Consider the following 25,535-nt stretch of genomic DNA (forward strand, 5'->3'; position numbering starts at 1 on the left):
GCTTCAAGTGCTTTGTTTGTGTCTTAGACAAACCACACTTGTACCCTTAAAGCAGGAAGACGGAAATGACCAGACTGTCAGTGCTCATTGAACATGCATGAAACGTTAGACGGATGCTTGCTTCATCTGACAAGACAAAGCGATAGACCAAAGAGTTTTTAAATGAAATTTAAAGAGCAGAAATCGCCTTCAGCAAGTGCACTTTGTGGATAAAAACTAAGAGAAATCACAGTTGTGTCGGATAAATATCTGGTTTCAATTTGAAATGCCTGTGGACACACACACACAGACACACACAGACACACACACAGATTTAGCACTTAGATTTAGTAATGGAATAAAACAGCTTTGCTACTTTGTATAACGTCTTGAAGGAAAGTAAAAACGAGGCTTTGCATTTTTTATGACAAACAGTAACCAGTCTGAGTTATGTGTGTTTCTATAAAGGATGCTGTGAAATGATAAGAATGCAGCTGCTTTGTTCTTTTTTTTTGTGTGTGTGTGTGTGTGTGTGTGTGTGTGTGTGTGTGTGTGTGTGTGTGTGTGTGTGTGTGTGTGTTTTTTTAAGACTTCAACAAACTTTCCCCCACCCCTAGTCCAGGGGTGGGGGAACTCCAGGCCTCGAGGGCCAGTGTCCTGCAGGTTTTAGATGGGTCCTTGATCCAACACAGCTGATTTAAATGGCTAAATTACTTCCTCAACATGTCTTGCAGTTCTCCAGAGGTCTGGTAATAAACGAATCATTTGATTCAGGTGTGTTGACCCAGGGTGAGATCTAAAACCTGCAGGACACTGGCCGTCGAGGCCTGGAGTTGCCCACCTCTGCCCTAGTCCAATCTTACGACATAACTTGCATTTGTCCACTCAGCTTGTTGTTTATAAACTAAGCTGTAAAACATAGTGAAAGAGAGGAAGGCCAACTGCATGAATATGGAGGAAGCATGAATGGAAACAAAAAAGGAAAAGCAAGAAATCTTGAAAGTTAGAAGGACAGGAAATGAGTAGATGTGCCTGGACAGAATGCACTCGTTCAATTGAGGGTGTGGTAAAAGAAAATGCATGAGAAGTGTATTCACACAGGGAAACTGTAACCATAATAAGATCATGCAAAAAAAAAAAAAAAAAAAGATACAGATATGATTGAATCAGGGCTGAGCTTAAGGAATGTAGACTTTGGGATTGCCCAAGTTACACCACATCTTATAACAAATGAAACATGCTCATGTCTCATAAAGTCTCATGAAAAATAGAATACTGCTGGTTAATGTTAAGCAGAAAGAAGCAGCGTCTTCGCCATTGGACAGAATGACAAAGTGTAAGGCCATAAGTAGAGCTATGGCTTTGGGATACACTTAATTCTTGGGCAGTGATATATTTACTGTTTGTTGTCATCTCTTACCCCCTCTTTCTGTACTAAATATACATTCAGTAATTATGCTAATTATTTTTTATCCACTGAAAATGGGAGACTATACATTTAAAAAGGTCGTACTTCCCAAACAGTTAATGTAATGTGTTTGTAAAATCCAGGGAATTAAACTTGAGAGCCTGCGCTTCAATCACATCTTAATGATTTGAATTGAAAATCCAGCCTTATACTTGATGGATAAGGCTTGTGCTATTATCATTATTAATATTATCAAAACAATCCCATAAAAATAGGTCTGTAGGTTCTCAGGAGTCTTAAGTCCTTGAGCTGAATTCATTTGGACTTCTTTTTATGTTTGTGAAGTTGTTTTTTTATCCAAGTCATTGATGACTCTCAGGACCAGGTCCGAGTTGATACATGAGACTCTTCATCAGCTTATAGAATTAAAGAAGGGTCTCAGAGGAGAGGTGAAAAGTCTTCATTCAATACCATTTGTTAGTGTATCTAGAAAAAAAGATTAAATTTTATCTTCTCACAGCTAAGAGTTTATTAGAGCATTTTGAGTATTTTCCTTGCTTATGTTTATATTGAAATGGTCTCTTAAGAGTTTTAGGTGCTGGTGCTGCATCAGTATCTTTAAAAATATTCAGCATTGAGTGGGAACCCCCCCCCCCCAAAAAAAATAAATAAATGAATAAATAAATTTTTTTCACTCATTCATTACTGCAGATGTTTGTTTATATTTTGCAGAGTGACAAAGTGCAGCTATTTTTCCTTCTTCTCATCTGTTGACACAAATCAATTTCCTGTCACTTCTTTTATCGCTTTCCCTCTCTGTCATTATCAGAACAGTTTCAGAATGTAATTGTAACCTTGGAATTATTTAAGTGCCACAGTGTCTAGTTTGTGATGTATCACAGTGTTGCTATTGTAGTAGAAAGGGCTATTTCTAGAGGTCAACTCATTATTTATCAAGCTTTTGATTTTGTTTCACACATTTTAATTTTGCAGCAAGATGCTCACAAGCTCTGACTGTAGAAGAACTGATAAATCGACATGTAGATGCATAAATTGCAGTGTATTATGAAGTTGTAAAACTAACTGCAACATCCATTTATTCAACATGAGAAATAATGAGCGATAGCAATAAGAAAGCAACACAAAGAATGAAGGAGGGCCGATGACTTCTCAACATTTGATCCAGTTATTGGAGTCAGCACTGGGAGTGCTGCAAAACATGGGAGAGAGCGCTCCCTACTGGTTATTTAGACAATAACACGTGGTTCAAGTGATGAGGCTTTAGAGCAGGGGTGGGCAACTCCAGGCCTCGAGGGCTGGCGTCCTGCAGGTTTTAGATGTGTCCTTGATCCAACACAGCTGATTTAAATGGCTAAATTACCTCCTCAACATGTCCTGAAGTTCCCCAGAGGCCTGGTAATGAACTAATCATTTGATTCAGGTGTGTTGACCCAGGGTGAGATCTAAAACCTGCAGGACACTGGCCGTCGAGGCCTGGAGTTGCCCACCCCTGCTTTTAGAGTGACAAGGTACAAGTCAAGCAGTGTTAAGATTGTATTCCAACTCTTGCACTGACCAGTAAGTACATTTCTGAGATGTATTTATGTGACGAAGGGCAAATCTACCTCGTCTGTTTTCAGATCTTTGACACTGAGCTGAAGGACCAGGAGAGGGAAGTTTGCTTCATCGACATCGCCTACGATGAGATCCCGGAGCGCTACTATAAAGAGTCTGAGGTGAGCTTGTGTAGGGGTGTGTGTGTGTGTGTGTTTGAAGGCTGTTAGCTAATAGGAGTAAACGCCCCTGGAGAGGTGTAAACACACTGGTGGAAACAGTAGTAAAAACGGTGTCAGTTAGATGACACAGTACAGTACTATTAAATCACTTCTAATGGAAAGGTTCTTCTGTTTCTAGATGGAAAATAGGAATACATTTTATTTTATTTTTATCTGTTCAGTTGTGTAAATTATGTGGACTTCAGAGCTGCACTTACCTCAAATGACTCTTCCATCTCACACATTTTTATCTGGCATCTATCTTTTTTCATAGCTGTTTAATAAAAGCTTGAGATTTTTCAAGGACAAGGGTTAATGTGAAAAGGTGTTATTTACTGGCATTCAGTTCAAAGTTTTGATTATTTCCCAAGTCTGTTGCAGACACAGTGCCAGTTTGGGTTACAGTGTCACATGTGTGATCACTCTACAATTGCAGGACTTAAGATATTTCAAGTCTGAGAAGACGTCACGAGGGATTCTTCAGGAGGGCTGGAGGGACACGCAGGATCCCATCATGTGCTCATACAAACTTGTCTCAGTAAAGTTTGAGGTGTGGGGTCTGCAGACACGAGTTGAGCAGTTTGTACACAAGGTGAGACGTCAGCCGTGAGATCAGTGTAGACCTTTTGGTTTTAAACTTGTAGTACTTCTACTGTATGTTTAATGCTGTCCTGCTTTCCTTTTTATTACAAAAACTTGCCATAAGAAATCTACCTCCCATTGTTATTCCCAATGTCATTCATTCTTGAAAATGGTTTGCTAAAATAAGCATTAATTTAAAAAAGTATTATTATTAGTGTCTTTGTATATTCGGCTGAAAAAACTTCAGATGGATATACAAGTCTTAATAAAATACATGTTTCAAATTCTAGTACTGGATGAAGTAAATTTCCATAGTTACAACTGAAACATACGTGAATGTTTGCAAGTTATCACAGCATCATCTTGTGGTTGGTAAATGGGTTGAATATTAACAAACTGTAAGGCGTGGCTATTTATATTATTTGTGTGTTAGTTTATAAAGTTTTTCTGGACTTCAGATCGTCTTTGTATTTTTTTACAGGTGGTTCGGGATGTGCTGCTGCTGGGACACAGGCAGGCTTTTGCCTGGGTGGATGAGTGGATAGGTAGGTCACTGCTGAACTTATGTCATTAAAGTATTTCGTTTTCTTGTCTAAGTAATAGTACACAGTGCTACATGCAGTGGTAGCACGTCCATAGTTTAACAAATGTTTGCATTTGACATGTTCTTGTACTTTGCATTGTCGATCACTGTAGTTTACTTCCTGCCTCATTCATTGCCGTGCATGAACAGTCATTCGGCCTTCAGCTAACCCGGCCACTGCTAGTCCTGTTTATTCTCTTACAGCATGGAACCTCTTCTCACAACTAACCCACTAATAATAAACGCTTTTTGAGCATGGTCAAAGTTTGTTTCAACTGAGACCTGCACAATAGAAATATATTTCAACCACATTCTTTCATGTTTCATAATGGAGACATTCATATGTACCAAAAAAAAAAAAGTAAAGAGTAGAAACAGTCTTCTAAAACTGAAACAAAGTATCAGCAAAATAAAATGTGTGCAGTGCATCTGACTGACTGGTTGTGGTTAAGTAAAGGAATAAGTGGTAATTTAGTCCTTGGTGATGAGTGTGGTCCTTACTGAAACATGAAAGCTACCTTTGTCTGTTTCTGTCAATTTTGTGGTTGTGCAAGAAGCAGCTCTGTCTGCTCGTATAAGTGGCTGCAGCACATTAACTGTAGGGCGCATAGATGAGCCCATTGTCTTTGCCCTGAAACGTTCCCCTTCTCTATAACCACTAACCATTGCAGCCTGCACTTTTTTAATAGTCCTAAAATCTTTTCACTGTGGAATGATTTTTTTTTTTTGCCTGTGGAATCGGTTTTGCAGGTGCTTCTTTTATGCTTGCAATGATCCAGCCTCTCCATGCTTTTCCTTTGTCTTGAAACATCCTTGACCTTATCAGTCCTTTCCTCTTTGTGTGCCTCGGATTTGTTTGGTTTTATCCCACAAACTCTTTGGGTCTTGGGAAGCTGGCAGCTTAACCTCTAAAGCTTTAACTTCAGAAAAAGCCTGCCTTTGCCACCTAACGCTCTCGCTCCCCCACCTGTCTCTCAATTGGAGTGCGTTGTAGAAGAGTTACCAACATTTCGACCCCCGTTCCACCCCTCCCCCCCTTCTTCCAGATATGACTTTGGATGATGTGCGGGATTACGAGAGAAAAATGCATGAGAAAACCAACATTAAAGTTTGCGATGAACAGCAAGAGCATTCCACAACAAACGCATCTTCACTGGATGACATAGAGATCCATGACAAAGCAAGCGTATGTGTCTTTTTCATTGTTTTTTTCACTCCATTGGCCCACTTTTCTTATATTTAAACTGATGATGACTTTCCTCTGAAGCGTTCACAGCTGACTTTACATGTTCTCATGGATCTACTTATTCTGAGTCAAACTACTCACACACAAAGCCAAAAAACGAAATTTAATTTGAACTAACAGTTATGATGATTCTAAAAAAAATGGTTCCTAAAAATTTCATGTTATCCACGTTTTTTTGTAAATATGTGGTTTGTTTTGTTTTTTTAGTCTTTTACTGACCATGTACCATTTTCTAGGTTTGCCTGTGGCTGTGTTAACACATTCCAGCTTAATGTTTCTACATTTATACAAAGGCTTAAAAAGTTGTGTCCACCTTTCTGTCACTGGTCTTAATAAAATAACATTTCTGATCCAGACATGACGATGGATGAGGTGAGAGAGTTTGAGCGCGCCATCCAGGAGGCCACGAACCAGAAGATTGGGATGTTTCCCCCGTCGATCTCTATCAGTGAGACACCCCTGTCCTCCTGTGCCCTCACTGGCCCTGCCAGCGCCCCCTCCACACCCATGTGCACCGACGCGCCTGAGTCACTCTCTGTCCCCAAGGACCGACCCCGCAAAAAGTCTGCCCCAGAAACCCTGACCCTTCCTGACCCAGCTCCAAGTGACGTCCCCCAGGACTCAACCGTAAGCCCGTTACCCACTTCAAACCACCTCCAACCATCCACACCGCCCTCTAATTCTGAGCTTGCTGAAGTGGAGGACCAGTAGAAGAACTTGGAATCTCTTTCCCTACCCCTTATTTTACTTATTCCCAGTACCTGTTGTCTTATGTGCCCAAATGAGACTAGCCTAACCTCCAAACACCAGTGCCCAAGACAGTCAAGTTCCTTAGCCATATCCAATGAATTGCCATAATCCTGAAAAAACAAACAACAATCACTCTACAACAATCACTCTAGGAGCCTCATCAGTGTCACTGATACCATCCAGGGCAGCTGTAGGCTAAGCCACTGTGACGTGGCAGGCTTCTTCTTCCTGTGACTCTAACCAGCCACATTTAATCTAACAACCTCCCAAGCAAAGCTTGTCAGATTTTATTTAATTTTTTGACTGGCAGTTCTTTAACTCATCTGAATAAATTCCTGCCATTGTTTCCTTAGTTGTTATTGTTATTAAAGGCTGGCTATGAACTATCGAGCTTTGATTAGTTGCCTTAACACCACAGAGCCATTGGTGTTTAATAGTTTTGACAACATGTGCAAATGAATGAATTTGTAAAATGGCTGTCGTGTATTCAATTAGAAATGTAATCATTGACATGCACTAGAGTAGCACAGTAGATGTAATTTGTTAGAAAATCATACATTGAAATGAAAAGACAGCCAAGAACCCTCATAAAAGATGCTCCCGTTTCTTGAGCCGTCCAAACTAGTCGTTGGATCAGACTCTGCCCATTCCTTTGTTTTCCGAACTCCATTAATATAAGTGATGCAAGAGCAGTACAATCATAGAGTATACACCTCAGGTCTCCCCCAACTCTATCTGGCACGCACTCCAAATGCAGGGATTGTACTGTGTGTTTCTCTCCCTGGTTATTGCCAAACACGTGCATTTTGTACCTCCGCTGACATAATACAGTAACTATTGTACTATACTAGTCTGCCTAACCCTTGGAAATGTTTACACATCAGAAACCTTGGAGCATTTGCATATTAGCAGTCATGTTCAGAATAAGTTGTTTTTACTGCATTTGTCGTTTTAACGTGACAGTTGCAGTGTTGAAAGGTACTGCATATATCTTACTGAAGTTGACTGAGAGGTCAGTACAACAAAAGTACTTCATTACAACCAAGTCAAGTGTTGCCTGAAACTAATGCTGGACATCACATGTGACATAAATGTGATCCTTTTTGATCAAATCAGCGAGTCACTTTTACGTCACATGCAGGAACAAGGCCATTTTTGAGGAGGTTTTTCTTTTTGTTTTGTGCATAGTGCAGGTAGCAGCAACTCAGTGTTTGATTGGAGGAGAAGGGCACGTGCGTCAAGCTGACTTGAGTATGTGCCTCATTAGGTGCAAAGTATTTGCAGAAGTGCTTACTTTTTTGTCTCACCAGTGTTGGCAGAAAACAGTTTTAAAACAGAAGTGTCATATGTAGTGAGCCATTATCATCCGAAACCGCCAGGATGACAATTTGTCCTGTGAAGGAAAAAAGAAAATGGTATTAATCAAAGACAGGTTTTTATATATGCTGCATGGATTGTTCACACCATATATTATATGAAGTAGATGGATATAATGTAAATGGATGATTTGATATATTTGGTGATTGAACCGCGTAAGAATAACGAATGCTTACATTTGAAGTCTGTAGTAATTTTGTAAACTATAACATCCAAATTTGAAGTGAAATGAAAGCATGTCCAGAGAATATACTCTGTAGGCCTATAAACTCTTTGAACTCAGTGCCTCTGCATGCAGAACTATATAATTACCTACATGTGTGTAAACCAAACTCTTATATTTAAGCAACAGACACACAAAATGCTGTTGCATTCTTCTTTCCTGGCTCAAATGCTGCATTTAAGAATAAAAATGGGATAAAACGTCACATAAAGTAGCTGAATTACAACATAATCAGATCAAGTCCATCATATCAAATGACACCACCAGATTTTTAAGTAACAGGGCTAACTTGTTATGTTTTAGTAAAGAAATTATTTGTTCTTTTCCCCCCTCCTTATGCGATTACCAACCTACAGCGCAATGCATTTTGCACTTTCCAGTCTTTGACACCTTATTTGACAATGAAGGAATGTGTTACATTACTGTCTTGCTGGGTTTGTTGGACCAAAGTCCCATAATACAGCATATTAACTTCAGAGAGAGAAGGTTAAAGAGAAGTTCCTCGATGGTCTTCTCCTACAATATTGTTAATATTTTGTACAGTTTCTCACTTGCTTTTGTTAAAAAACAGGAAAAAAAAAACTGTAGCCATTTATCTGTAACTGTAGCTTTTGTCTTTGCCTTCTGAGGATACAAATGCTATATTCTGGTTATTGGCCCTTTGTTGATCTGTTATGTATAAGCTTATACATACTTACAACTCTGGTATTGACCATCTCTCTTGTCAGGAACAAAGAGATCCAGGGACATGTTCGATCTGCCATGGGCTATTAATAAAATGCAAAATATCCAACTGTGTAACATTAAGCTCTGCTCTGTTTAAAAGAGTAACACATTAGGTATTGTAAATACTGTTGTTAATGATTAATATAGTAGATTTCTTATATTGAACCTGTTCAAAGTTTCATTACTGATGTGACATGAATGTGCTTAACAGATTTAAAGCAGACAAAGAAGGTTACTCTTTTGTGTTTGTGTGATTAGGATGGCATTTTCACAGACATGGATTCAAATGTCTGTTTTATTCTAGATCTAGGCTTGATATGTGTCTAATCAATGAAGCTGTCATCTATTGAGCATACTGAATTTGGTTATGTTTACTTCTCTCAGTTAAGTATCAAAGTTCCTCATCGTAGTGGTGCACTTTTGACTCCGGTTGCTTTTGATGACCCTGCGGGGCGATATTATTTTCCAAGTCGTACAACAAAATAAAGCGTTTCTTTTTAGTGGTGTGGCTGCTTTGATGTTTACTCGCCATGTTTATTAAGGGTTGATTGGCTCTTCTGTTTTCTTTTATGTAGTAAACCTGCTGTACTTTGATTTAGTGATGATGGTATTGTTCAGAGAAAAATGGTTTTAAAAATGAGTTTATCACCATTTCTTTTGTCAAGAGGACCAAGCATTTCACTCCTCCTCCCCTCTCCCTGATGCAGTTTGCATTCGGCCAGGCTGTCGTGCTGTCTCCTGATATTTGGGGCCTGTGTCACAAAGCAGAGTCATGGAGTTATTTGGGATCTGTCACTGAGTAAAAGCACAGCTCAGTGTACTGCAGCATGTGTACGTTTCTGACTCATCAAACTTTCTTTGTTAATCGTGCTTTGTGACACAGGCCCCAGAAGTGCCATTCTTGTTTAGCTGCTGGAAGTTGCTCTTAGTTCTTCCACTTATACTATTATTGCATTTGTTATATTTTTATTGCAGTTCAAGGTTAATTTGGTTCTTTGTTGTAATTACGGTTTTACTTTTTTCTGAAATAAACTTTATTAGCTATTACAAATGTGTATCTATTCATTCTTTTTTTAGTTCTAAGGCCCAAATCATCATCTCTACACCACCGTGCTTGACATTTTGTCTGAAGTGTTTGTCCTGACATGTTGGTGTGGTGTGCATGATGCGTAGCGGCAGTTAACACACACCTGTATGCTCCAGATGGGTAAACTACCAAAACCTCTGCTCTTCATTTAGGTGCTCACACTCGCTGATGAGCAGTTAATCAAATGCATTTGACTGACATTACAATTGAAAGTTGAGCACTTTCTTTTTCACATGACTCCATTTATGTATATTTATACATTACTTATTATGTTCATTTTAAGTAGATGTAAAAAAAAACAAAAAAAAAAACACTTGTAGCCGCAATTGCTCAGCAATATGTTAGCATAAGATTGTTGTTAGTGTAATAGTGTAATCATATTGTTCAACTTTATTGGTGCATTGTTGAATAACCAAAATATTGCAGAGTACTTTCAAAAGAAAAAAACTGTAATTGTAAAATGACCTTCCAGTCTCCAGCTGAGTAATAATAACTACATTATTAATATGCTTTGGAATCCAAATATAGAGGCAAAGTTAAACTACTCAAAATAATTTAGCACACTTCTAACATATTAAATGGTGTTTTTTCTTGGTGCTACAGTGAGAATCCAGATGCTTTCCCTGGTTTGTCACTGGAACTTTTTCCTGTGCTTTAGTCCAGTTGCCAGGTAGTTCCTGGGAAAACTAACCTCTACAAGAAAGATTTCTATTTTAGGGAAATAACTGTTTCTGGAAAACTGCAAAAAGGTTCATCTGGTCAATATAGCACACTGAAGCTGTGAGAAATAATGAGTTCGCATCTGTTCGTGTTTTCAATGTAAGAAAAATATAAAATAATTCTCCATTAATGACCGCAGGAACACCATTATAATATGTAACCTCTTTAATAATGAGACAATTAAGTGATACTTGTAAATTGATTAAAATCACATTTATTTACATTTTAATTAAAGTGAACATTTTTTTTATATGTATGTGTTCTTATATATATAATGTCGTATTTCAGTAGGTTGTTACAAATCTTCAGTGGTAACACACAAAGAAAGGATGTCTGGATTGGTGACTTCTCAGAGACAAGAAAGAGATACCAGGAGCAGGTAAGAAAAGGAAGTAATGGCTGTTTACATGATACTGTGGAATGAAAAAGCAGCTTTCGAAACTAAGAAATTGCTCCGTTAAGTGGGCAGGTTGAAAAGAATTTGATACTGTATTTCCACCTATGCAAAGACTGACTGTAGAAATATAAGAGAGAACATTAATGCTGATTTTATGTAGTGGAATCACTTTATAATCTTGTTTACTACGTAATAATTTATTCTGGTAAAATTACAGAAATTAACAGGCCAAAAAGTTTATGTATTTAAAGTGTTTACAAGTTAAACACAAAAATATGCCTGGGTAATAGAAGGTGTTAGTATTTAAAGATACTTTTCTCAGTGTGTTGCTTCATAGCCATTTCAGCTCGGCAATCAAAGATGGGTCACTTGGCTCATATGTCACAAATTACAAATACAGTGCAATTTCCATTTGTTCTCTTTTACTTCCAAAGTACAGAGAACACAACAGTGAGCCAAACAATGGTTGATATGTTCAAAGTGTACCCTCCGGTGGATGTTGTTTGAACTGCAGATGTAGTTACAGGGGTCATTGTCGTAGGAGGAGGTGTGGTAAGCACTCTAGCTTGTCCCACACATGTCCCCACATTTCCTACACTATCTACAGCAGTCAGCCCCACAATCGGTGAGCAGCAGGAGGCAGTGTAGGTAACCAGGGTAATATTCTCACCCCCTGCTTCAACCACTGTGCTCATATTCAGAGTACCATTCCCTTGGCTGATGGTTACACTCTCAATGCCAGTTCCGTTGATGCCATCAGTAAAATTGGCAATGAACTCCCACTGGGAGGAAGCACAAAGCAATGAAGTGGAATCACAGGTTGATGTGTTGACTACCTGGCAAACTGGACGGTTAACATCTGTCACCTGGAGACAGAAATATGAAAAGAATGAAAAGAACTGGGTTGGGTATGTGTCACATCAGTTATTAAAGATAAAAAGAAAAGAACACTAATTCGATCTTTGCGTGTCAGTTAGATTCAGTTTATCCTGCCTCCCATGTCTTTCTTGTTAGGTATTTGCCTTTGTGCTGATTGCTCTCACATTTCTGTCTTATTTTAATACTATTTTTGTCTTGCATTTAGTTTTACTTTCTTTATCTCGTCCTTGATTGCACTTGTTTGTTTACCCGCCTGTTCCACGTTCACCTAATCATCATTTGAGTATTAATATCCTCAGTTCTCCCTTTTTCATTTTTGTGATGTGTTTCTCGTGCGTCTTTCTTATACATAAAGGTGTGTTTTAGTTTATTCAGCCAGTCTGGCATTGTCTAGCAACCCATGACAAACAATTTAACATATTCAGTTTCAATTAATGTATAATGATTCACAAGAGAAGTATGACGCATAAAGCCTTACTGTAACTGCAAAACAACAATATTAAAACGAATTGCGTGTGAAATTTAATCTTTCATTTGAAATAAAAATAACAAAAATTTCTTTTTGATACATTATGTACGTGACCATTAATTATTACAGAATTAAGAATAATGTTGAAAAATATTCTAACCATTATCACTCACCTTAGCAGTCACAGAAAACCTGAGAACTACATAGTTGATGTCGGTGGCAGCGGTGTTTTCTGCCTCAATGGTGAGGGTCACGTCTGTTCCTGATGCAGCACTGGATGGAGCCGTTAGGGTCACGGTGCCATTGGCTTTACCTCCACTGCCTGCTACAGTAGTAACACTGCTGGGTGAAGTGGAAAAATAACTGCGGTCATTGCTGACTCGCACTGTAAATGTCTCAGTTGCAGAGTCAGTTATAACGCCATCAGCAGTTGCAGCAACTGTGAAGGGGATGGAGATAGTGGTGCCCGGCTCGATGTTGGTATTATTGGCTTGGGCCTGGACAAGAAGAGAAAGAGAGAGGAGCAGGGGAATTTTTTTTTTTTAAAGATTGTAGATAATAATATGTTGATGCGTAATGACAGGATTTCACACTGAAAGAAGCACAGTAGGAATGGCTGTTGTTTATGATTGTAGACTTATTTACATAGATGGCTATTACAAATTATATAAAGTTAAAAAAAATCAATGTAAAAATCTTTCAGTTTACTTATGGTGACATTAAAGATTGTTCAGAAAGCACACATTAACTGATCTCACAGTGACAGAGATGCTGGAGGTCTTGATCCGTGTGGACGCTTGTCTCTGGAAGCTGCTTAAAGTGGACCTGGAAGTGGAGCTGCTGTCCTCTCCTTTCAGGATAAGCACAAACTCACCTGCTGGGATTCCACTAAATGTCACCAGGAAATCGTTGCTTCCTAATGACTGCATGAGAGAAAAAGCAGCGACATGCATTGTCACTGGATTAACAGTAACCAAACCAAACAATATATGACTACATCCTTATGGCAGGGTAGGGCAAGTGCGAGGACTATTTGTGGATGTTGCAGGACATTCATGTATTTAAGGTTTGAAAATTGGCTGCTATTAAATAGTGTGGCAAAAAATAGCGGCCTTCATTTAATTAAAATGAAAACTTCTGCCTTGTAAATTCACACAATATTAATTAAGCTCTGAAATGCCAACAATATCTCTGTAGTATGTAGTAATATTATCATTTCAAGTAAATGCTTCTTCATTTCACTGAGGTTTATGCACAGCTCGTGATTTCTATTGGACCAATGAACACTATGTTTTTTTTCTTTTTCAGTCACTGTGTTGTAGATTTGCTGGTGACACTTGGGATTAATGCATGACTCCAACTTCAACTAAGCCTTATCTGTCAGATAGATGGCCTCACACCTGCAATGATCCTTTGACCTCTTTTGGACGTGAGCTGTCAAACAGTGTGACTTCTGTGACCTTTACTGTTTCGCTTCCTGTCACAGTGACCAAGAAGCTGGTATTACCACCTGAAAGACAGGTAAAGAAAAAAAGGTAACTAAATGAGTATCAGTATGACATGCCCTTAAAGTGAAACATAACCTGCACAAATGAAAAAGGTAAGCTGTAGGACAGAATAGTTAAGTTTGAACTGTACTGACTGTAACATGATGTAGCATAAACCTTTGGGACACAGAGTAACTTTTTCAAGACAGATGATTGTTGTTGTTGATTAAAAGATGACTCTTTGGACAATGTAGAAAATTGTCTACCACAACAGAACTTTACAACTATAAAAATGAACAAACAGTCACAATAAAAGTAGCCTGACCTGAGAGAGGACGTCCTTCTTTTACACTGAAGTCCCCATGGGCTCCCTCATGCTCTTCGACAAGGTTATAAATGAAGTCCACTGAACTTTGACCTGATACACAAAATAGATCAGAAGGGATGGAATACGTATATTCAGTAGTGGAAACAGACCTTGTAAATACATTTTTTCTAAAACATTTCATGTAACTCAGAGCCTAAAAATCAGCTTCCATAATACTGACCTGTAACCGTTACTAGGTAAGGGTTACTTGAGCTAACACTGAGTTGCCATAGGCCTGTTTCATTATCAGTGTTGAGGATTAAACGACGCAAGTTTCCTGCTCTGGTGACAGATGCCAAAGGCCCAAAGGACTGACTGGAAGTCTGAGATACACCTGGAGGAGAGGGACAAACAATTATAAAGGTGTTTTCAACATGACTGTGTAAGAAGTAAAAGTTTAATAAAACAAATGCATCAAATAGAGCCTTAGAATTAAAAGCCTGAACCATGAAATGCTCAGCAAAAAATGTGTTTTGTGAACCTTCTCATTAAATTAAAAATAAATAAATAATATGTATATACAGTGGGGCAAAAAAGTATTTAGTCAGCCACCGATTGTGCAAGTTCCCCCACTTAAAATGATGACAGAGGTCAGTAATTTGCACCAGAGGTACACTTCAACTGTGAGAGACAGAATGTGAAAAAAAAAATCCATGAATTCACATGGTAGGATTTGTAAAGAATTTATTCGTAAATCAGGGTGGAAAATAAGTATTTGGTCAATAACAAAAATACAACTCAATACTTTGTAACATAACCTTTGTTGGCAATAACAGAGGTCAAACGTTTACTATAGGTCTTTACCAGGTTTGCACACACAGTAGCTGGTATTTTGGCCCATTCCTCCATGCAGATCTTCTCAAGAGCAGTGATGTTTTGGGACTGTCGCCGAGCAACACGGACTTTCAACTCCCGCCACAGATTTTCTATGGGGTTGAGGTCTGGAGACTGGCTAGGCCACTCCAGGACTTTCAAATGCTTCTTACGGAGCCACTCCTTTGTTGCCCGGGCGGTGTGTTTTGGATCATTGTCATGTTGGAAGACCCAGCCTCGTTTCATCTTCAAAGTTCTCACTGATGGAAGGAGGTTTTGGCTCAAAATCTCATGATACTTGGCCCCATTCATTCTGTCCTTAACACGGATCAGTCGTCCTGTCCCCTTGGCAGAAAAACAGCCCCATAGCATGATGTTTCCACCCCCATGCTTCACAGTAGGTATGGTGTTCTTGGGATGCAACTCAGTATTCTTCTTCCTCCAAACACGACGAGTTGAGTTTATACCAAAAAGTTCTACTTTGGTTTCATCTGACCACATGACATTCTCCCAATCCTCTGCTGTATCATCCATGTGCTCTCTGGCAAACTTCAGACGGGCCTGGACATGCACTGGCTTCAGCAGGGGAACACGTCTGGCACTGCGGGATTTGATTCCCTGCCATTGTAGTGTGTTACTGATGGTGACCTTTGTTACTTTGGTCCCAGCTCTCTGCAGGTCATTCACCAGGTCCCCCCGTGTGGTTCTGGGATCTTTGCTCACCGTTCTCATGATCATTTTGACCCCACGGGATGAGATCTTGCGTGGAGCCCCAGATCGAGGGAGATTATCAGTGGTCTTGTATGTCTTCCATTTTCTGATGATTGCTCCCACAGTTGATTTTTTCACACCAAGCTGCTTGCCTATTGTAGATTCACTCTTCCCAGTCTGGTGCAGGTCTACAATTCTTTTCCTGGTGTCCTTCGAAAGCTCTTTGGTCTTGGCCATGGCGGAGTTTGGAGTCTGACTGGTTGAGGCTGTGGACAGGTGTCTTTTATACAGATGATGAGGTCAAACAGGTGCCATTCATACAGGTAACGAGTGGGGGACAGAAAAGCTTCTTACAGAAGACGTTACAGGTCTGTGAGAGCCAGGGATTTTCCTTGTTTGAGGTGACCAAATACTTATTTTCCACCCTGATTTACGAATAAATTCTTTACAAATCCTACCATGTGAATTCATGGATTTTTTTTTCACATTCTGTCTCTCACAGTTGAAGTGTACCTCTGGTGCAAATTACTGACCTCTGTCATCATTTTAAGTGGGGGAACTTGCACAATCGGTGGCTGACTAAATACTTTTTTGCCCCACTGTATATACTATATATATTCAATATAGTATAATAATATACTATATGCATTTAATTTGCATACATGAGTTTACATTTCTATCATATTTGCTACAGGGTAAACAGACATTTATGATGACAAAACCTGTGGAGCTGGTGAGGCTGAAGGTGAGAGCTGAGTCTCCTGTGATGTAAGCTGTTGTGTTCTGTAATGAGCCATCAACAGTAAAATTAAAATTGTCAGGCCTTCCAGGATTCCTTGATGCCTGAAAAACTGTCACCTAAGAGAAAAAGGAGAGAAACATCACATTTACTCACACAGTGTGATCTTCAGTCAGATATGATTCTCTTGATTGATGTCTTACCACAGCGCTGGCTGATGAGTCTACTATAACACTGGTAGCCAGAGACAGTTCTGACTTAGTGACCTGAATGGCCTGACCTCCAGAAGCTTCAGCTAGGTCTTGGTATAACTGGACAGCAGATCGACCCATTACACGTGGAGCCACACCCTGAGAGGTTCTGCGGCGCCGTCGAACTGCTGCAAAGCCTGTGAGCATGAAAGTAACCTGCAAGCATGAGGAAAAAAATCTTAAAAGTTCTTTTCACTATCAAGGACCACAAGCCTAAGTGTGAATGGAAAACATTTATTGATAATTAAGATGAAAGATTAATGATAATCAATGAGCTAGGCCAGAGGCAGCAGCTTTCAGGCCTGGCAGCCTTGACAGACGATGAAAAACATGCAAAGGAAAGGAGGTTGGAGCACAGAAAAAACACACACACAGGTGTGTGGGGCACCTGTTTAAAAAGTTTGGTCCCTCCGAACTACAGATAATGTTCTTCATTTCAAGACAAATGTTATACAAATTATCAGATGTTAAATGCCAAAAATGACATTTTTAAGAGCAAGGATGGTACAAAGTTCACTCTTACCTGAGATTTGGTGCTCTCTATAAGAGCAATAATGGTGTTTTTCAGGTGGGCGTCTTTAGCTGGAGCATCAGTGAAGAGAAAAATCTCAGAGAAGGGTGGAGCTGCCGTCAATGCAAGCTTCAATGTTATTTGTATGAAAGACAGGACAAAGTATCAACGATTATTAATTAATAATAAAAATAAAAAATACAGTCTGAGTGAAAAGTGGCATTTCTGACCACCTCAACTACACGTGTTTAATAATAAAAGGTCATTCTGAGAATACTGTGTCTATACTTTTTCTATACCCTTTTTTTCTCCCAAATCAAATATGAGATTTATGTTTATTTTTGTCTAAAGTAGAAAACAGTCCATTGTGTTGTTAACACCTGCAGTCCAGACAAGGCCATTTCTGGGGTATCTCCTCCTCCATTTGCAGTCAAACTGTTGATCTTTCCTTTGAAGATGTCTGCATTAGATGTCATAACTATCGGTCCAAAATCTGCACATAGAATACATAACATTAAAAAAAAAAGTTTGAAGTGACGCATTTGCTCTTTTAAAGATTTGCTACAAACACAGCTGCTATTATATTCTCATTCATATGGAAGACTAAAAAACAGAAAATTAACTCCCAAATTAAGTCTATAATAATGTAATAATTATTAAGATTATTTTCAAACAACATCTTTTCTACATAACAAAGCACAAATTCAACCTGTAAATGATCTACCTGGGTCATTGAAAGGTACCAATATATAACCAGAGGGTTCCTCTCCTGTTCCCCTTTTTCTGTCAATGATCTCAAAAGAAACATTCTTTGCTTCATCAATGTCATCACTCATACTTCCTGTTGTGTCTATGACAAAACACAACACAGGAGACTGGGAGAGGCCCATCAGTCTGTAAAAACAAACATGACAAAAAAAACCCCCAAATTACATATTGTCATATTATTAATCTGATTTCTTTGAAACTATGGTTTCATTGATGCTTAATTCATTAGCAGGGAAAAATACACTTATTAAGAACACCTGTTTAACTCCTCGTTAACACAACTATCTAACTATCAGGTCACATTGCATGAACCCCATGTATTTAGGCATGTGAACATGTCCAAGATGATCTGAAGTTTTGACCGAGCATGTCCGGGTCCTGGGTCGGAGCGACCCAGGGTCACTGAGCAGTTATAAGTTATATTGTTACATGTATAGCTGATACTGTGCTGCTGTGTCCACATTTCTATATAGGCAGGTGTGTGTATGTATGTGTTTGGCTGTAAGATGAATGTCAAGCACCTGCAGGCCTGATGGGTGTGGCCCTGCTTTCTTTCTTTTCTTTTCTTTTTTTTTTTCATAGGATTTAAACTGTGTGGCTTAGGTTTGTAGGGATTTCTGGCACCTACTTTCAAAGTGTATGGAAAAGAGGAAAAAGTCAGACAAGGTTCATACTGGTTCCAGCTGGACTTTTAGTTGTAGTTGCCTTCCTCTGGGTTGCAAAACACATGACAGTGAAACATTTAAACAGGATAATGGTTTGGTTTAAGGGATGGATTGTAATGTGACATGTTATTTAGTTTACTATTCTGTTCTCATGAGGCACAATCCGGTGGTGACATATAAGATGGAAAAATTCTGCTATGTGTAAGTGTATAGATCCTCCCACACTGGGCAGTATAGCTTGTAAATAAAATGAAGCTGCAGTGTTCATCGCATGCATTCAGAGCTTTTAATGCTATTATTTTACAGATGGTTTAACTATATAAAAAAAAGGGGGAACAAATCCCTCATCTCTGTATTTTAGACCAAATGTTTTGCACATGTGCCTGTGTGCTCAGAATTACAAGCACATGTACTAATTGCAAACATATTTGGCAATGCAGGTGTGGGTGCTTTGATTCACTGAAACATGTGCAGACTGCAGGGGTCAAATAATAAAATCTATTTTTAACTTCCGTCTTGCAGAAAAAAGTTACACCCCCCCAAAAAACAAATTCTCCTATTATTATTTTCAGCAGTAATTAGTGGTTTAAAACATCACCTTATAACAACAGGCATGAAATTTTATTCTTTTCTTTTGGTTAAAAGAATGAAAGGTTGACCACTAGTATTTGCTGATCTGCAGGGATCTGCAATGTGGGTGCATCTTTTTTCAAAACCATAGTCTAAAAATCAATCTTGCTGGGGCTTGAGATGTTTTCTTGGCCTTAAATAAATGCAATGATTTTGTCCCTTTCTAGGACATGTGAATGAGAACAGCACGTTCTGCAGTTGCATGCATGTTTGGGACATTTTAAGTGGAAACAACCGAGATCAAGCTTTTGATTTAAAAAATAATGAGACAAAAATCAGGTCACTGGAATTAAGAATAAGTAGAAACAGCTTAAGTAGTCTTACACTGACAAAGATGGAAAAATGTCACTAATACAATTTGAAAGCAGGGTGACAACAAAGCCTAGAAGTCTCTTTTGGCACAGCTTGATTCAGGCGAGCCTGGCCTGTGTCTGGGAGCTGCTTTTATGTGGTGTACATTCTTTTTGTTTTCTTGCAGTCATCATTACAGCCCAGGGAAGATCAGATCTACTCCAGCTGCTGAAGGGATTCAAAACAGTGGCTCTCCAGAGGAAGTATTTATCTCACTACACCGTCTCACTATGCTAACTCACAGTTTAATTCTTTTTTTTTTTTTTTTTTTTTTTTTTTGCCTGTCCCGTTTGGCTCTTTTGCCATCAGAATTATTGTCTAAAGGCGAAGAAAGATGCCCAACGGATTTACTTCACCAAATTGACCATCCCAGCTTTGCCATAATGGTCCATTTGATTCACCTTTTATTATTTATTTTATTTTCACTTGCTGAATACGGGACAGACTTGACTGGGGGAAAGAAAAGGGAGAAAGAAAGAGGGAAAGAAAAACAGCTGAGAAGAGGGATGGGGGAGAAGGGCAAAAAAACAAAAACCAACAGAATAAGCAGAAAAAAAAATAAATATATCGATCACCTGGATCACCTGTTGAGAAAGAAAAAAGAAAACAAGCAGAAGAAAACGAGAGTAATAGAATAAACAACATCACAATGATATATGGGAATATGACAGTAAATACTAAATATTAAACATTATTGTGCAGCACGTAATATCGACAGCACAGTGTGCTTTGAGGTGGGAGCCAAAAAGGGTGTAGTTTGTGTGTGTGAGCACCCGTGTGTACACCTGTGAGCATGGACGCGGTTGTTTTTTTTTTTTTAAAGGTTCCTTCATGTAATGATCTGCTAGAGGGTGTGGGGGGCCACTGCCCTGTCCTCCAGGGCATGAAGCAGGTATGGAGGAGATCAAAACTCCAGACATCCAGAGGCCCCCAGAACACAAGAGACCAAGGAAGACCAACAGAGGGGCAGCCGTGCCACTGTCCCAGAAAGAGCTGAGGAGAGTCCCAGATGAGGGGTCACCCAGCAGCCACAGAGCAGAAGCCAGGGGGGGTTGCAGTGACGTGCCCGTGAGCTCCGCCGGCAGCCAGCTGTGCCTGAGTGACCGAGCCCCAGGCCGAAAGGCCGAGGGCACCCCACCTCCGAAGTGGCCCAAGCGAGCCCCAGGCTCCAGGCCCCGATAAGCAGCCGCCAAGGAGTGAGCCGGTGTCTACCTGGACGCCCATCCCCGGACACAAAGAACCACCAACGCACCGATGTCTGAGGGAGTCCGCCCCCGGCAGGGGAAGTGGTGGGGGGAGATAGGCCTCCAAACCTTGGAGGGCCTGAGATGTCCTCAGAGAGGTGGCGTCTGATACCCAACCTGACATATAGACACAGATATACAGGCACACACAGATACAAACATCCATTCCCACCCTCATGCTCTCATATGGACTTACTCCACACTCAACCAACGTGGAGACAGACATAAAGAGACGCTGTACACACAATCACACTCCCCAAGCGTACTCTACGAACCGGGTCTAGGTACCCTTGCCCCTGGAGGGGGGAACTGCACCCAGATCCAGGTGGTGCTACCCATTTCCCTGCGGTGGGGAGAAGCAGACCGCCCCGACTCCGCAGCAGCAGGGAGGCCCCACATTCCGGACCCCAGTCGGACGGCCAACTCCTCCTCCTAGGCCCCCCGCTTCAGCAGGCCGCAGAGAACGGGGTTGAGAGAAGACTCCTAACCTCCCTGCACCCGCTCATTGTACTGTTGATGCATGTGTGTTCTAAGGTGCATTTAAAACCCAGGAGGGCATGGAGCTACCTGCCAGAGAGCAGGCCCTGCTGGCAGACTGGCCACACCCGAAGCCATGCACCTGCTGCTGATCAGGCCTCGTCGGGGGAGCTACTTAAGAGAGTCTTGGAGCTCCCACCGGTGTGGGATCATTGCGTGAGACTCTACGTTAGTCATCCAGTTGAGCCTAGTTAGTGTGTGTGTATGCCCGCGGTTGTATGTGTCCTGACGGCTGCTTCTATTGTGTCCCCAGGAGAAGTGTAGAGCGCCAGACAGCAGCCAGCATGAGGAGTGCTGAGACACGGGAGTGGAGAGCACTGAGACACCGACTGTTCACGGAGAGACATGACACGGGAGTCTGGGGAAAGCATGGGGATCTATTGTTGTTATTTCCACACACTGTAAATAAACACACTGTTTATACACAGAGCACCGCGCCTGGGTCCTCCTTCCCCACATCCCCACGGTCTGCCATGCCAAACCATGACAGAGCATCAGAAAAGGAGAGGAAGATTTAAGATAATGTGGCTTAGTTGTTGCTGCCAGACAAGTTGGTCTGAGTGCTGCAGAAAACTGCTGATCGACTTTGATTTTGCCACATAACCATCTCCAGTGTTTACGGAGACAGTAATATCCAGTGAGCTGCAGTTCTCTGGGTGAAAATGTCTTGTTGATGTCAGAGGTTACAAGAGACCGGTGACCAGAGTGCTTTAGATGAATAAGAAAGAAATAACCACTCACTATGTAGAAGACCATCTCTGGATGCACAACACCTCTAACCTTGAAGTAGGCTATCTACAGCAACAGAAGACCACAGCTCTGACACTTCTCTGTCAGCTAACTTTGAACCTAATAAAAAGGCCACTAGAAACTGAAACAGAAATTGTGGCAGTCAACGTCTGTTTTTGAGATGCAGAAAAATATAGCTCCATGCACAGAAATACCTCAGACAAACCAATTTTTTTTAATCCCGCTCATCTAAATCTAATCTAAAAATGATGATCAATTCAATAAAAAGCATACGGAGCCCTGCAGAGGACATGGGAGAAAAAAAAATTAAGACGGACTTTTGCAACTTTCTCGCAAAAGTTTTGCGAGATCTCGCAAAACTAACTCGGGATCTCGCAAAACAAACTCGGGAAACTCTCGCAAAAGTTGAATTCCAACAATGGCGGCAGCTACTTAGTTGTAATATTACTCTTTCTGGGTCACAAAATACACTTTTAAGATATTTTGAGGCGTGAATGTAGTTGTGTAAACGTAAGATACCTGCTCGGTTTACAAGACATCACATATTTGCAAAAGTGCTCAGACGTTTGATCTGACACCCACTATCTCGAAGCTAACGGGAGGTCGAGACCCACTACAGCCGGGAGAAACACCGCTTTCCCGGCACATCGTGCCTCGACCTCCCGGTCGGCTTTGAGCTGGCGGCCTCCGAAGAATGTGGCTAAAACTTTTGCGAGATCTCGCAAAAGTTTTGCAAGATCTCGCAAAAGTCCGTCTTAATCTTTTTTTTCTCCCATGTCCACTGCGGGGCTCCGTAAAAACAAGAGGCGCAGGAATATTTAAGTGTTTATTTTTATCATGTGCTTCAGCTCCATTTTCCCCACATTTGTTTTCTCTTGTGTGACACTTGAGAACTAGCTTTACCTCATGAAGTTTGTGTCTCCAGCTGCTAATCTGATGTCCTCCAGAAGCTCCATGGTGGCACGAATAGCCAGATTAGCTGCTTCATTGTGACGGAAGCCATGACTGGAATCAAGTGTATCCTTATTGATGCCCCCCACTGGATCCCTCCTGCTTGTGTGGTCAAAGAATCCACCGTGACTGCATTTACCTTTGAACAGGGATAACATTTTATCATTTTATCAAGAGATATTGAAAACATACAAATACTTTATCATAACATATCAAAAGAGATGATTTCTTTAAGTTACCTGTAGGTTTTGATGAGGAGATGATGCTAAAGTAGCCTGAAGTCAGAAGTCCCTCGTTCAGCACATCAGGCAGAATGTTGTTAGTACAGTTCCCTCCTACACAACTTCTGCAAGTTGGAGTATTTTGTCCTGCAGAAATATCAAATAAATAAGAAAAAAATATTGATTTATATTTTGAAAATAAACATTACAAATACTACTACAAATTTAATCTAGATCATATTTAAACTGGAATTCTCAACTCTAAACACAGACAGTGGGGGGAGGGCGCCTACCTGCCAAGTTCTTAAGAGGTTGGTCAGGTCTGATCAGAGCACTGTATGGTGCTTTATTTCCCAGCTCCACCCAGTTACTGTGGCTGTAGAAGTCCTTCATATACAGAAAATGAAACAAATTTAGAATATGACCTTTGAATTTTGTTTTAATTACACAATGCTGTCATCTAGCAGTCTTAACAAATTAGCAGTAAATTAAGTATCGGTACCTGTAGAGTGTGACAGATTTGCCCTAGAGACCACCTCCCTCTGTGATAGTTTTCTTTCTTAGCATGCGCCTTCACCACAGATGCACCTTATTATTAAAATACAAGAATTAGACACAAGCTGCAATAGTGTAGCCTGCACTGCAAAACCTGAATTACAGCATTACATCACCAGTCTTTATCCACTCAAAGCAGAGTTACAGTGTGTGTGTGTGAGTGTTGAAGCTGTTATTCTGCAAGATTTCTGATTGAAGTTGGCAGTTCCAACTGACAAACAAGTCTTGTTTGTTGAATACTGAAGTAATCTGTAACATCACTTTCCTTCCCTAGATATAGAACTTTCAAGTATGTAAGACTTTTGTGGGAATTGCTACAAACCTAGTTGAAATGAGAAATGTTACAAAAATTCTTTCTAGATTTCTGTTTTTGTTTTTTGATTTTCTGTTATTTACCAAACCCTAATTCTAAACACTTTTCTTCATTAGGCTGTTGAATTCTATAGATCTGTATTCACATGAGTTAGTTATACATAGTATAACATTATTATTTTCATTATTAAACTATTATTGACAAGCTTTGAGGTACCTTCAGTGATGATATCCCGTCCTCTGTGGAAGGTCTCATCGTCAAAATGGCGCGCTGCACTCAGCAGAAAAATCGCGTCCACTGCTGCATTGCTGAGGTACATAGAAGCAATGGCAGTTTCAAACTTGATGGTGGAAACGAAAGATGTGAAGGTATCCATAGACGAACAGGCCCTTTGCACCTTGCCAGCTGACAAGTTGTTATCAATCTGGAGACAATAAATTTGTATATTACAACTCCTTAAATATGTTATTCGCATGTTAACCAAAATTGGTACTAACTATTGCGCTAAAGGTAAGAGTAGTCTTATCTCATCATCAGCAATTATGACCAGCTAAGTAGTTTGTGCGTAATATAGTACATAGTAATAAAGTGCAGGTCCCACTGGTGACACCACTAATTTGGGTCAGAGACCACTGGCAGCAGTGTGGCTGCTGTTGACTGGGCTTGCTTGAGCACAATCCAACAGAATCTTTCTTATTATGTATGCGGGTGGATGTTTCAAAGTGACACCAACATGAATAGTAGGACACGAGGTTTTATAGCACAACACTGAACTGTACGAAGAAAAATGTAATTCATGTTGTGGCTGACTGATATATTTCTCCACTCAACAACATTAGAATGAGAATAACATATATTCTTTCGTTAGTGTTAAACACTAAGCGAAGCACAGATGTATCACTGTTCTTGCTGTGTTTCTTTGTCAGTCTAACTCACAATCAGATTGAAGTCCAGTCCTTTAGAAGCAGCAATATCTCGGCAGACCTCTGCTGTCTTTCGAAGGACTGCTATTTGTGTGATTTTACGGTGGGTGAATGAATTTGAGTTGGAGAGTGGGTCAAAGCTATGAATAGGACCTGGGAGGGAGAGGACCAGCACCACCAGAAGCATCACTGACTGCCTGGTAGTCATAGTCGAGCAGGTAGGCCGGATGGTAATACTGAAAGAAAAAGAAATCCTGATGGAAACTCCCCATGAATGTTTACACCATTCTCATCAATGGTCATGACAGTTTGAACAGAATCAACCTTTTGGGACAAAAAGGATATGATCAAGCACAGAGACTGCCTTTGCAGTTAATGTAAAGCAGTGCAACTATTACACATTGAAAGTAAGTGGAAATAATCATGTTTGATATTTTATTAAACAGATTAACGCTATTAACATAAGCACTACAACATATGATAATTTTATACTGGACCTGTAAAATGATTGATACAAATGCATTGGTCATTTACTTCCATTCATTAA

The 25,535-nt window shown here is 40.1% G+C and overlaps 2 protein-coding genes across 2 annotated transcripts in view; one reads left to right on the forward strand and one right to left on the reverse strand.

Moving 5' to 3' along the window:
* Positions 1-9,700, forward strand: part of LOC102779150 (cytoplasmic phosphatidylinositol transfer protein 1-like) — a 79,409-nt gene extending 69,709 nt beyond the window's left edge. Inside the window, exons 6-9 of the mRNA XM_087841889.1 lie at positions 3,028-3,123; positions 3,599-3,754; positions 4,226-4,289; positions 5,929-9,700. Of these exons, the coding sequence (XP_087698015.1) occupies positions 3,028-3,123; positions 3,599-3,754; positions 4,226-4,289; positions 5,929-6,284 (672 nt within the window). The 3' untranslated portion in view covers positions 6,285-9,700. The remainder of the gene's footprint in view (positions 1-3,027; positions 3,124-3,598; positions 3,755-4,225; positions 4,290-5,928) is intronic.
* A 1,021-nt stretch (positions 9,701-10,721) lies between these two features.
* Positions 10,722-25,196, reverse strand: LOC102784139 (von Willebrand factor A domain-containing protein 7-like). The gene is made up of 17 exons (XM_006787523.2): positions 25,002-25,196; positions 24,282-24,489; positions 23,700-23,785; positions 23,491-23,584; positions 23,216-23,344; positions 22,929-23,115; positions 17,805-17,974; positions 17,461-17,573; positions 17,093-17,209; positions 16,522-16,725; positions 16,302-16,437; positions 14,237-14,389; positions 14,014-14,106; positions 13,602-13,711; positions 12,960-13,124; positions 12,375-12,698; positions 10,722-11,719 (listed from the first exon to the last, which is right to left on the reverse strand). Exons 1-17 carry the CDS (start codon positions 25,194-25,196, stop codon positions 11,276-11,278), a joined length of 2,928 nt encoding a protein of 975 aa, XP_006787586.2. The 3' UTR covers positions 10,722-11,275.
* Positions 25,197-25,535: the final 339 nt, after the last annotated feature.

Source organism: Neolamprologus brichardi, chromosome 6 (genome assembly GCF_056152115.1).
Source record: "Neolamprologus brichardi isolate AB-2024 chromosome 6, ASM5615211v1, whole genome shotgun sequence".
Lineage (NCBI taxonomy): Eukaryota > Metazoa > Chordata > Actinopteri > Cichliformes > Cichlidae > Neolamprologus > Neolamprologus brichardi.

Bases quoted from the DNA above. Each gene is read 5' to 3' on its own strand.
- LOC102784139 (XM_006787523.2), bottom strand. From the start codon at position 25,196: ATGACTACCAGGCAGTCAGTGATGCTTCTGGTGGTGCTGGTCCTCTCC. The intron at 24,490-25,001 runs GTGAGTTAGACT...TATTGTCTCCAG, and splicing joins GACTGGACTTCAATCTGATT to ATTGATAACAACTTGTCAGC. The intron at 17,975-22,928 runs GTAAAGCTAGTT...TTGTTTTTACAG, and splicing joins GGAGACACAAACTTCATGAG to ACTGATGGGCCTCTCCCAGT.